The sequence below is a fragment of the Chiloscyllium punctatum genome, chromosome 1, assembly GCF_047496795.1.
Source record: "Chiloscyllium punctatum isolate Juve2018m chromosome 1, sChiPun1.3, whole genome shotgun sequence".
Lineage (NCBI taxonomy): Eukaryota > Metazoa > Chordata > Chondrichthyes > Orectolobiformes > Hemiscylliidae > Chiloscyllium > Chiloscyllium punctatum.
Window position 1 is genome coordinate 163,991,077 of NC_092739.1, and position 13,035 is coordinate 164,004,111.

The following is a 13,035-nucleotide window of genomic DNA, read 5'->3' on the forward strand; positions in this document are numbered from 1 at the left end:
AGTTCCAAAGATTCCCCACCCTCTGGCTGAAGAAATTCCTCCTCATCTCAGTCCCCTCAGTCTGTGTGCCCTCGGGTCGTAGCCTCTCCCACTGATGGAAACATCTTCTTCCCGTCCACCCTGTCCAGGCCTCTCAGTATTCTGGAAGTTTCAATCAGATCCCTCCCCCTTATGCTTCTAAACCCCATCGGGTACAGACCCAGAGACCCCAACCACTCCTCATATGACAAGCCCTTCATCCCTGGCATCATACTTGTAAGTCTCCTCTTAACTCCTCCAATGCCAACACATCCTTCCTTAGATACGTGGCCCAAAACAGCTCACTATATTCCAAATGCGGTCTGAGCAGAGCCTTATGCAGCCTCAGCAGTACATCTCTGCTGTTGTATTTTAGCCTTCTTGAAATGAATGCCAACATTTACCTTCCGAGCTGCCAAATGAACCTGTATGTTAACTTTAAGAGAATCATGAACTTGGTTCCCCAAGTCTCTTTGTGCTTCAGACATTCAAAGCCTTTCCACATTTAGAAAACAGTCCACACCTCTATTCTCCCTACTGAAGGCATAACCTCACACATTCCCACATTGTATTCCATCTGCCACTTCTTTGCCCACTCTCTAGGCCTGTCCAAATCCTACTGTAGCCTCCCCGCTTCCTCAACACTACCTGTCCCTCCCACCGATCTTAGTGTCATCTGCAATATTCGCAACAATGCCCTCAGTTCCTTCATCCAGATTGTGAATGTATAACATGAATAGCTGTGGTCCCAACACTGTCCCCTGTGGAACTCCACTAGTCACCGGCTTCCATCCTGAAAAAGACCCCTTTAATTCCCACTCTCTACTTTCTGCCAGTCAGCCAATCTTCTATCCACCTTGCCCCTAACACCATGGGCTCTAATCTGACTGGGCAGCCTCCTGTGCAGCACCTTGTCAAAGGACCTCTGTAAATCCAAATAGGTCACATCCACTAGCTCTCCTTTGTTCTACCTTGCTTGTCCCCTCCTCAGAGAAGGTAAAAACAATGACTGCAGATGCTGGAAACCAGATTCTGGATTAGTGGTGCTGGAAGAGCACAGCAGTTCAGGCAGCATCCAAGAAGCTTTGAAATCGAACTTTCGGGCAAAAGCCCTTCATCAGGAATAAAGGCAGTGAGCCTGAAGCATGGACAGATAGGCTAGAGGAGGGTGGGGGTGGGGGGAAAGTAGCATAGAGTACAATCGGTGAGTGGGGGAGGGATGAAGGAGATAGGTCAAGGAGGAGAGGGTGGAGTGGATAGGTGGAAAAGAAGATAGGCAGGTAGGACAAGTCCGGACAAGTTATGGGGACAGTTACTGAGCTGGAAGTTTGGAACTAGGGTGAGGTGGGGGAAGGGGAAATGAGGAAACTGTTGAAGTCCACATTGATGCCCTGGGGTTGAAGTGTTCCGAGGCGGAAGATGAGGCGTTCTTCCTCCAGGCATCTGGTGGTGAGGGAGCGGCGGTGAAGGAGGCCCAGGATCTCCATGTCCTCGGCAGAGTGGGAGGGGGAGTTGAAATGTTGGGACACGGGGCGGTTTGGTTGATTGGTGCGGGTGTCCCGGAGATGTTCCCTAAAGCGCTCTGCTAGGAGGCGCCCAGTCTCCCCAGTGTAGAGGAGACCGCATCGGGAGCAACGGATACAATAAATGATATTAGTGGATGTGCAGGCAAAACTTTGATGGATGTGGAAGGCTCCTTTAGGGCCTTGGATAGAGGTGAGGGAGGAGGTGTGGGCACGGGTTTTACAGTTCCTGCGGTGGCAGGGGAAAGTGCGAGAATGGGAGGGTGGGTTGTTTGGGGGCGTGGACCTGACCAGGTAGTCGCGGAGGGAACGGTCTTTGCGGAAGGCGGAAAGGGGTGGGGAGGGAAATATATCCCTGGTGGTGGGGTCTTTTTGGAGGTGGCGAAAATGTCGGCGGATGATTTGGTTTATGCGAAGGTTGGTAGGGTGGAAGGCGAGCACCAGGGGCGTTCTGTCCTTGTTACGGTTGGAGGGGTGGGGTCTGAGGGAGGAGGATGTGGACGAGATGCGTTGGAGGGCATCTTTAACCACGTGGGAAGGGAAATTGCGGTCTCTAAAGAAGGACGCCATCTGGTGTGTTCTGTGGTGGAAGTGGTCCTCCTGGGAGCAGATACGGTGGAGGCGGAGGAATTGGGAATACGGGATGGCATTTTTGCAAGAGGTAGTGTGAGAACAGGTGTAATCCAGGTAGCTGTGGGAGTCGGTGGGTTTGTAAAAAATGTCAGTGTCAAGTCGGTCATCATTAATGGAGATGGAGAGGTCCAGGAAGGGGAGAGAGGTGTCAGAGATGGTCCAGGTAAATTTAAGGTCAGGATGGAATGTGTTGGTGAAGTTGATGAATTGCTCAACCTCCTCGCGGGAGCACGAGGTGGCGCCAATGCAGTCATCAATGTAGTGGAGGAAGAGGTGGAGAGTGGTGCCAGTGTAATTACGGAAGATCAACTGTCTACATAGCCAACAAGGAGACAGGCATAGCTGGGGCCCATACGTGCGCCCATGGCTACCCCTTTGGTCTGGAGGAAGTGTGAGGATTCAAAGGAGAAATTGTTCAGGGTGAGGACCAGTTCGGCCAAACGAGTGAGAGTGTCGGTGGAAGGGTACTGTTGGGGACGTCTGGAGAGGTAAAAACGGAGGGCTTGGAGGCCCTGGTCATGGTGGATGGAGGTGTAGAGGGATTGGATATCCATGGAGAAGATAAGGCATTGGGGGCCAGGGAAACGGAAGTCTTGGAGGAGGTGTAGGGCGTGGGTGGTGTCTCAAACGTATGTGGGGAGCTCCTGGACTAGGGGGGATAGGACAGTGTCGAGGTAGGTAGAGATGAGTTCAGTGGGGCCGGAGCATGCTGAGACAATGGGTTGGCCAGGGTGGTCAGGCTTGTGGATCTTGGGAAGGAGGTAGAACCGGGCAGTGGGGGGTTCCCGGAGTATGAGGTTGGAAGCTGTGGGTGGGAGACCCGGACTATGAGGTTGGAATTCTAACAGGCTTGTCAGGCATGACCTCCCCTTGGTGAAGCTGGGCTGACTCAGCCCTGTTTCACCATGCCCTTCCAAATACTCCACAAGCTCATCCTTAATAACTGAGAAGCAAATATGGAAGGATATCAAGTCAATAAAATACGGAGCTGATAAAACACAGCAGGTCAGACAAGCATCAGAGGAGCAGGAATGTCAACGCTTCGGGTCAGGAGCCTTCATCAGGACCTGGAGAGGGGGAAGGGAGCTCAGAGATAAATGGGGGGGAGGTGGGGCTAGGGGAAAGGTAGGTGGGGTGGTGATAGATGGATGCAGATTGGAGATTACTGTGGAAGTGTGGAGTGAATAGGTGAGATATGTCAGGAGATATCAGTTATCTGAAAGAATAATACGGTTGTAATGGGAAGGGGGTTTTAATTTTCCAAACATGGGCTGGGACTGTCACAGGGTTTGGATGGAGTGGAATTTGTTAAGTGAATACAAGGAAGTTTTCTTTTTCAGTATGTGGATGTATCTACGAGAGAAGGTACAAAACTTGACCCACTCTTGGGGAAATTAAGCAGGGCAAGCCACCCAGGTGTCAGTGGGGGAGCACTTGAGGCCAAGTGACCATAATTCTATTAGTTTTAAAACAGTGATGGAAAAGGATAGACTAGATCTACAAGTTGAATTCCTAAATTGGAGGAAGAGCAATTTTGACAGCATTAGGCAAGAACTTTCAAATGTTGAAAGAGGAAGGCTATTCACAGGTAAAGGGATGGCTGGGAAGTGGGAGGCCTTTAAAAATGAGACAGCGAGAGTCCAGAGACAGTGTGTTCCAGTTCATGCGAAGGGCCAGGCTGGTAGGGGTAGGGAATGCTGGATAACTAGGGAAATTTAAATACTGGTCAAGAGAAAGGAGGCATTGTTAGGTATAGACAGCTGGGATTGAGTGAATCCCGAGGATAGTACAAGAGTCGAAGGAGTGTACAAAAGTGGGATATCAGGACGGCATAAAAGGGGATCTGAGATAGTTTTTGTAAATAGGGTTAAGGAGAATCTCAAGAGATTCCACAAACACATTGAGGACAAAAGGGTAACAAGGGAGAGAATACGGCCCCTCAAAGATCAATGATGTGTGGAGCCACAGGAGATGGGGGAGATTGTGGCCAGCACCACACTCTTGACTCAGATCTCCAGCATCTGCAGTCCTCACTTTCTCCTCCGAGATGGGTGAGATACCAAACGAATATTTTGTGTCAGTATTTACTATCAAGAAGAACCTGGAAGCTAGGGAACTTAGGGAAATAAATAATGACATATTGGAAAGAGTCCATATTACAGAGGTGTATAAAGGTGGATAAATCCCTGGGTCCTGATTAAATGCTTCCCAGAGCTCTATGGGAAGCAAGGGAAGAGATTGCCAGGCCCCATGTTGAGATATTTGGATCATCGATAGTCACAGGTGAGGTGTCGGAAGACTGGTGGTTGGATAATGTGCCATTATTTAAGAAAGGTGGTAAGGAAAAGTCAGGGAACTACAGACCGGTGAGTCTGACATCAGTGATGGGTACATTCTTGGAAGGATTCTGAGTGACAGGATTTGCATGCTTTTGAAAAGGTGAGGACTGATCAGGGATAGTCCGCATGGCATTGTGCGTGGGAAATCATGTCTCACGAGCTTGACTGAGTTTTTTGAAGAGATGACAAAGAAGATTGATTAAGGCACCGTGGTAGACCTTGTCTATATGGACATCAGCAAAGCATTCAACAAGGTAGACTGGTTAATGAGGTCACATGGGTTTAGTACGGAAGGGCAAAATGTGTCAGCAAAGGTCTGAAGGGCCAAAGGGCCTACTCCTGTGCTGTAATGATTTTTGTTATGGGATCCAGGGGGAGTTAGCCAATTGGATACAAAATTGGACTGAAAGTTGAAGTCAGAGGGTGATGCTGAAGGGTTGCTTTTCAGACTCGCGGCCTGTGACCAGTGCTGTGCCACAAGGATGTGTGCTCGGCCCAGTGCTTTTTGTCATTTATATAAATGATTTGGATGTGAACAAAGGTGATATGGTTAGTAACTTTGCAGAGGACACCAAAATTGGTGGTGTAGTGGACATTGAAGAAGGTTACCTCAGAGTACAACAAGAGCTTTAACAGATGGGCTAATGGGCTGAGGATCTGTAGGTGATATTAATTTAGGTAAATATGAGGCAAACCAGGGCAGGACTTCCACAATGAATGGTAGGATCCTGGACAGTGTTGCCGAACAACAGATCAAGGGGTGCAGGTACATAATTCCTTGAAAGAGGAGTTGCAGGTAGACCTGGTGATGAAGGAGGCACTTGGGATGCTTGCCTTCATTGGTCAGAACATTGAGTGTAGGAGTTGGAATGAGCCCTTCTTCAGGGCTCATGCCCGAAACATTGATTCTCCTGCTCCTTGGATGCTGCCATGACCTGCTGCATTTTTCCAGCAACACATTTTCAGCTCTGATCTCCAGCATCTGCAGTCCTCACTTTCTTATATAGGAGTTAGAATGTCATGTTACACTGGTACAGGATATTGGTTAGGCCACTGTTGGAATAATGTGTGCAGTTCTGGTCTCCCTCCTATAGAAATGATTGTGTGAAACTTGAAAGGTTTCAAAAAAGATTTACAAGGATGTTGCCAGGGTTGGAGGATTTGAGCCATAGGGAGAGGCTGAACAGACTGGGGCTGTTTTCCCTGGAGCGTCGGAGGCTGAGGAGTGACCTTATAGAGATTTATAAAATCATGAGGACCATGGAGAGGGTCAATAGCCAGGGTCTTTACCCTGGGGTGGGGGAGTCCAGAACTAGAGGGCACAGATTTAATGTGAGAGGGGAAAGATTTAAAAGGGACCTAAGGGGAAACTTTTTCACGCAGAGGGTGGTGTGTGTATGGAATGAGCTTCCAGAGGAAGTGGTGGAGGCTGATACAATTACAACATTTAAGAGGCATTGGGATCGGCTAATGAATAGGAAGGTTTTGAGGGATATGAGCCAGATGCTGGCAAATGGGAGTAGATTAGGTTGGGATATCTGGTCAGCATGGATGAGGTGGATCAAATGGTCTATTTCTGTACTGAACAACCCTATGACTCTGACAATAGACTCTAAAATCTTACCAACGACAGAGGACAGGCTAACCTGCCTGCAGTTTCCTGTCTTCTGCCTCTAACCCTTCTTAAAAAGGCGTGTTACATTCGGCATTTTCCAGTCCTCCAGGTCCCTCCCATCACCAGCAACGCCTCTGCAATCTGCTCAGCTATCTCCTTCAGACTTCAGGGTGGTAATCCCTCTGGTCTGGGTGATTTATCCACCTTCAGACCTTTCTGGTACCCCAGCATCTTCCCCTTAGTGATGGCCACTACACTCACTCCTGCCCCTCACTCTGAAGACTTCTAACCATGATCTCTGCTCCTTCTGACTCTCCAAGTCATAGAATCATAGAATACCTACAGTGTGGAAACAGGCAATCCCACCCAAACCCCAACCCCCTACCCTCTCATCCTGCATTTTCCCTGACTAATGCTCCTAACGTACACATCCCTGAACTCTTATGGGCAATTTAGCATGGCCAATTCACCTGACTTGCACAGCTTTGGACTGTGGGAGGAAACCCACACAGACACGGGGAGAATGTGTAAACTCCACACAGACAGTTGCCCAAGCTTGGAATTGAACCTGGGTCCCTGGCAGTGTAAGGCAGCAGTGCTAACCACTGAGCCACCGTGCCGCAAGTGAATGCCATAACTCAGAGGATGATCACCTTGGTGCAGTCACTGAATGGTAAACAAGACCCGTGTAGACTGGTAAGGACTCAGAAACTCACCCACATGGTCTCCTGAATCTGCCGAGTGCAGCAATGCAAATGAAGACAAAACTTCAGTTAGAACATGAGAACCTAGAGTAGGAGTAGGCCATTCAGCCCCTCAAATTTGCTCTGCCACTTAGTACGATCAGGGCTGATCTCATCTCGGCCACAACCCTACTTTCCTGTCTGCTCTCCATAACCCTTCAACCCATCACCAATTAAACATCTGTCTATCACCTTAAACTTAGGTCCCAACAGCCCAGAAAGAGGCCTTTCGGCCCATCAAGTCTTCACCAACCCTCCAAAGAGGATCCCATCTTGACTCAACTCAACCCCCCCCGAACCCGTATTTCTCATGACCAATTCACCTGACCTGCACATCTTTGGACTGTGGGAGGAAACCAGAGCACCCGGAGGAAACCCACACGGACACGGGGAGAAAATGTGCAAACTCCACACAGTCAGTCGCCTGAAGCTGGAATCGAACCCAGGTCCTTGGCACTCTGAGGTGGCAGTGCTATCCACTGAACCACCACTGACCTGGCATCTTCCACTCTCCCAGTTGGTGAATGCCACCAATTCAAAACCCTCTGACAGAAGTAATTTCACCTCGTCTCTGTTTTCGATCTGCCATCCCTTACCCTAAAATGATGGCCTCCCGTTCTAGAATACCCCTCATGAGGGGCATTCTTTGAATATCCACTTTATCAATCCCCTTTAACATCTTATATCCCTCAATTAGATCTCCTCTCATATTTCTAAACTCAAGGGACTCTGGGCCTAAACTGCTCAATCTCTCTTCAGAAGGTCACCCCCTTCATTGCTGGAAACAATCCAGTGAACCTCCTCTGAACTGTTTCTTGAACTCAAAGCATAATTGAGGGAATGCTTACTCCACACCTGGAACAGGACCAACTTATTTTCAATTTATTCATGGGATATGGGCTTCATTGGCAATGCCAGCATTTGCTGCCCATCTCTAACTACCCTTTTGAAGGGGGTAGGGAGCTACATTGGCAACCTGCTGCAATCAATTGGATCTCTGCAGCACTTTGGTACAATGGCTCCTGAGGTCATTGTAGAAGGTCATTAAGTGTCAACCACGTTGCTGTGCGTCTGGGGTCACCTGTAGGCCAGACCAGACAAAGAGGGTGAAATAAGCCCACCGAGGCCAGTGTCCTGTCACCAAGTCACCCTTCGTTTACACATGGAGAGTCCTTAACACTGATCCAGTTCCCTCAGTGCCAGCTCTCAGAGTGAAGAGAACCTCTGACCCTCCTGTTTATATCTGTCAGCCAGAGATCCTATTGGGCCAGATTTAACAGCCCCAATCAGGGAAGTCGTATTCTATGTCCACCCGGCTGACCTCGTTATAGTCACTACATGGGACAGATTTTTTTTCCTAAAGGATATTAGAAAATAAGACGAGCTTTTCCAACAATCGATGATAGATGTTGCAATTATCATCGAGACATACTCTCAATTGCAGATTTATTCATCAAATTGAAGTTCCAATATCTGACATAAGGGGTTTGAAATTGGTACAGAAATGATTTTTTTTTGAGAATGAGGGTACTATCTCGTGCTTCAACATCTGCTTTCCCAAGACTTCAATGTCCTTGGTCCCCTCAGCTCCCTCGGTTTGCAGATCTCCAACCTTCCCCAGGGATTGAGAGCCCGGTGCCCAATGATTGCTCCCTGATTCTTTCCAAACCTTTTAAATCTGCTTCTGGGCATATGGTATGAACATATTTAATTAGCAGAGCTAAGTCCTTAAATTAAAGGAAGGCCTGACCTCAGTGACCTTAGAATCGCTGAGTCCAAAGCTCAGTCCCCGCTCCACCCAGGAATGGCGACATCTAGTGGGGTATTTGTCAGTCGTGATCTTCTCCTCTCCCCACCCTCGCACCTTTGGACTGTGGGAGGAAACTGGAGCACCCGGAGGAAACCCACACAGACACGGGGAGAATGTGCAAATGCATTCCCTTCACCCCACAGGGAGAGGGGTGGGGGGGTGGGGGTGGGGGTTGATAAAAGCAATTTGGAGAATCCATGGCACCATTTGTCAGACTGGCAACCAGGCTGTAGGCATTCTCACCATTTCATTACACTGTCCCAGCGAGAAGTGCTTAGATATGAAAGCATTACAGTCGCCATCCTGTCAGACTGTTAAACAAATTGTGAGCTTTTCAATTAACAAGTAAAAGTAACGATTTATCCCTGAGGTGGGAGACAGTCAGCTCAAAGGTCAGATGCGCTGCTCCTCCTGAGTTCGGGAATATTTGGGAAGATTCTAGTATGCTCCCTGAATCTTTCGGTTCTTTCAAAGTTTTAAGCATCAATTACTATAGCGTCCTCACATTGGCCTGTTTGTATCTTCCAAACAGGAGATATCGTGACAACCAACATCCCCAAAATTTTTCACCAATAGTTCAAGACAGGAAGAAACAAAGGGACAGTGATGAGCAAAGACACAGGATTTATTCTCGTCCAGTCTGGGATTGAAATGTTCAGGAATCTTTAAACCAGTGAAGGTTGCCTCAATGTTTCCCCATTGATGCTGAATTTTTTTTACTTATTGCCCATCGCTAGTTACTCTGGATGATCAAGTACGTTAGTGCAGTTACCCAGGTATGGAGCTGCAGACATATGAATGGTGGAGTGATAGGTGGGTACAATATTGTTGCCGCACAGAAGGAGGCCATTCAGCCCACTGTGCCTGCCTAGGTTCTGTTACCTTGTCCCAATCACATGCTATTTCCCTCCATCTCTGAGCACTATTTCTATCCAATATACATTGCTTCCTAGACTTATCCCGTAAACTACCAGATTCATTGAGTTCAAATGGGTTTGGATAGGATTTGAGCTCATTATGTCATGAGTTTTAACCCAGCATTATAGCCACCAGGCCACAGTACCCATATGAAAGACCCCATTTCATATGACCCTGGTGGTCAAACACCAAATGGCTATTGATGCCAATCTCTCCAAGCTCCAATGTGTAAAAGGACAAGGACACCAGATATAAAGTCCAACCCTCAACCTCCAAGCCACCCTCCAAGTTATGCTCGACTTGATCTGGACTGTAACCACTGGTTCTTCACTGTCACCTGCAGAAGGTCCCGAAACTCTTCACCATAGAGACTGCAGTGAAGAAAGAAAACAGCTCCTCACTGCAGTCCCAGGAGGCAACTACGTGATCGACAGTGATACCCCAAAGAATCATCAGCAAATACATAACCCATTAGGTACATTGAAATGATTCCTGAGAAGTCTTCAGGAACTAGAGGAGAGATTTCTACAAGAAAGGAATTAGGAACACTCAGCCCAAGAGGTTTCGAAGGTCTAACCCAGTTTGTGTGATTAAAGCCGCCCGAAACGTGACACTGAAGTTATGTAAATAAAGCCAATACGTACATGGAGGCTGGACATAGAAGAGAACTTATTCAAGGTTGAGCTGGTCATGCAGCCTGCAAACTGCAAATTAAAAGGAGTTGTTAGAAGGGTTAGTGCAAGAAGCAACAATGAGAATGAGGTATATGAAACAGGTATGGAAGGGCATCTCCATCCAAACATCTTCAAGGCAGGTCTCAACATCACCTTTGGAAGTATAACACAGTTCATTCATCCTACCCGCACTGACTCAACCCGATGGGAAAGGCTATCGTTTAGTTTAAGACCCTTAAGTTCAATGATTAGACAACTCTTCTCCCCATGATCCATCTCCGGCGCAAGTCAAGACTATTGGATCCAGATCCAAGGTCAGTGAGGAGAGAAAAATGTTGGAAAATCCCACTTTAATCAATTCAATTAACTGAGAGCAAGTCCTGTACTCCACTGACCATGATAATGTTACCTGGGATCCATCTAACTATTCCAAGAGGTGCTCAGATTTGAACTGATCCAGATCCCTTGTGAGCACATGCCCTGAGTCAACATTCATGGCATCAGCTGGGAATCTGTTCCAAGGATCTACTGTGCACCAAGAAGTGACAAACCACCCTGGCCTAACCACACCCATGTGCATTTTACTACCATCAGGGTCTTTCCTTGCTTGTGGCTCCCCAACTCTACCCACACAGATTCTACACCTTCCGACTCAATATCACTTCTTGCTGTCGATTTAATTCCATTTCTTACTAACAAGCCAACTCTGCTTCCTCTGTCCATCTGCCTGTCATTTTGATCGGACACGTATCCTTGGATATTTAATTCCTAGCCCTGGTTCCCTTGCAGCCATGGCTCTGTGATACCCACACCACGTCAATTACAGGATGTGGGCATCACTGGCTGGCCCAGCAATCACTGCCCATCCCAGAGAGCAGTCAAGACTCAACCATATCATTGTGGTTCTGGAGCCATATGCAGGTCAGACCAGGTAGAATGGTCCTTCAAAGACATTAATGAACTAAATGGATTTTTCCTGACAATCGTCAACATTTACATGTTCATTGTTGGACTCTTAATTCTAGATTTTTATTGAATGTAAATTCCATCATCTGGGTTGCTGTATTAATTATCTAGCGATAAGACCTCAAGGTCATTGCCTTCTCTTCAAATTTGCACACAGCAAGCTCCCACAAATGGGACAGTGGCCAGATCATCTGTTTTGGTGATGTGGATTGGAGAATAAATGGTGACCTAGATGCCATGGAAAGCTCTCCTGTTCCTCCACAAAATAGGGTCACGGAATTTTCTACATCCACTTCATGGAGAACAAGAGCAAGGAGATAATGTTGAACTTGTACCAGACACTTGTTAGACCTCAATTGGCGTGCTGAATTAACATTAGAGTGGGATGTGTATTTGTGAGCACCACATTATCAGAAAGATATGAACACATTGGACAGAGGGTCCAGAAACCATTGACACGAATGGTTCCAGGGATGAGAAACTGCAGAGATGAGGATAGATTGAGAAGGTTGGGACTGTTCTCCCTGGAGAGAAGGCTGAGAGGAGATCTGATGGAGGTTTTCAGAATCATGGGTGAGCTGGAGAGAGTAGACAGGGAGAAGTTCCTGCTCGAGAAAGAAACAAGAACGAGAGGGGCATAGCTGTGCAAACGAAGCAAGGATGATGTGAGGAAAACACTTTCTCACTCGGCGAGTAGTTAGCATATGGGAGGCACTGACTGGAAAAGTGGTGGAGGCAGGTTCAGCTGAGGAATTGGATGATTATTCTGATAGAAACGGTGTGTGGGGCTGTGGGGACAAGACAGGAGATTGGTATCAGGGAATAGAAGCGGAACAGGCCTGAGGGGCCAAGTGGCCACCGTTGCAGCGAAACAATTCTATGATTCTTTGAACATTTCCTCCCAATCTCAGCATCTCTGACAGCGTACTACCTCCTTCAGTCACAGAGTCACAGAATCATCAAGGTCGATAACATGGAAACAGGCCCCTGCCACCCTCAGTTTTCACAATTAAACTCCTCCCATTTGCCTGCATTGGGCCCACATCCCTCCATACCTGTCCCATCCATGTGCCAACCTAAATGTTTCTTAAATGACAAAATTGTACTCACTTCCACGAGTACCTCTGGCAGCTCGTTCCAGTCACACACTACCCTTTGTGTGAAAACATTGCCCCCAGCACCCTTTTGTATCTCTCCCCTCTCACCTTAAATCTACGCCCTCCAGTTTTAGACTCCCTTACCATGGGGAAAAGCTTATCTGTATGTCTAATGATTTTCTAGATCTCTATAAGATCCCATACAGTTCAGGGGAAAAAAGGACCCAGCTATCCAGCCTCTCCCTTTAACTCAAACCTTCCAGTTCAGGTAGCATCCCAGTCAATCTTTTCTGCGCTGTTTCTAATGTAATATTACCCTTCCTGTAGAAGAGTTGATGTTTCCCTAGTGTGGGATTTGGAACATGGAACCTTGTGTCTCAGAGGCCCAGTGTGTGAACTACAGGTGAAATTGAAACAGAAAACACTATTACGAATGTGGCTGAACCAAAACTGATCACACGGTCACTATAACAAGGCTGTCTGTGAAAGCTTGCTGTGTGCAAATTGGTTGCTGCTTTTCCTGTAACAACACTTCAGAAGAGTTTCATTGGCTGTAGAGATTTTCAGGATGTCTTGGAAATGTCAATCTGGAAATACAAGGCTTTTTCCTTTTCCCCAGTTAACGTGAACAACGTTTTTAGCTGAGATTTCACTGCATGAGCGCTGGGGAAATCAACTGTTCTGTAATGTTGGGTTATT

General features: G+C 47.4%; 1 protein-coding gene across 6 annotated transcripts in view; it reads right to left on the bottom strand.

Moving 5' to 3' along the window:
* Window positions 1-13,035, bottom strand: part of dysf (dysferlin, limb girdle muscular dystrophy 2B (autosomal recessive)) — a 377,035-nt gene that overhangs the window by 48,273 nt on the left and 315,727 nt on the right. For 2 of the 6 annotated variants that reach the window (XM_072577935.1, XM_072577954.1), the window contains 2 exons: window positions 10,244-10,303; window positions 6,845-6,862 (listed from right to left, as the gene is read on the bottom strand). The exons of 2 other annotated variants lie outside the window; for them this stretch is intronic. In XM_072577935.1, coding sequence (XP_072434036.1) covers window positions 6,845-6,862; window positions 10,244-10,303 — 78 coding nt within the window. The remainder of the gene's footprint in view (window positions 1-6,844; window positions 6,863-10,243; window positions 10,304-13,035) is intronic. 2 more of the 6 variants (XM_072577963.1, XM_072577946.1) reach the window with 1 other exon arrangement.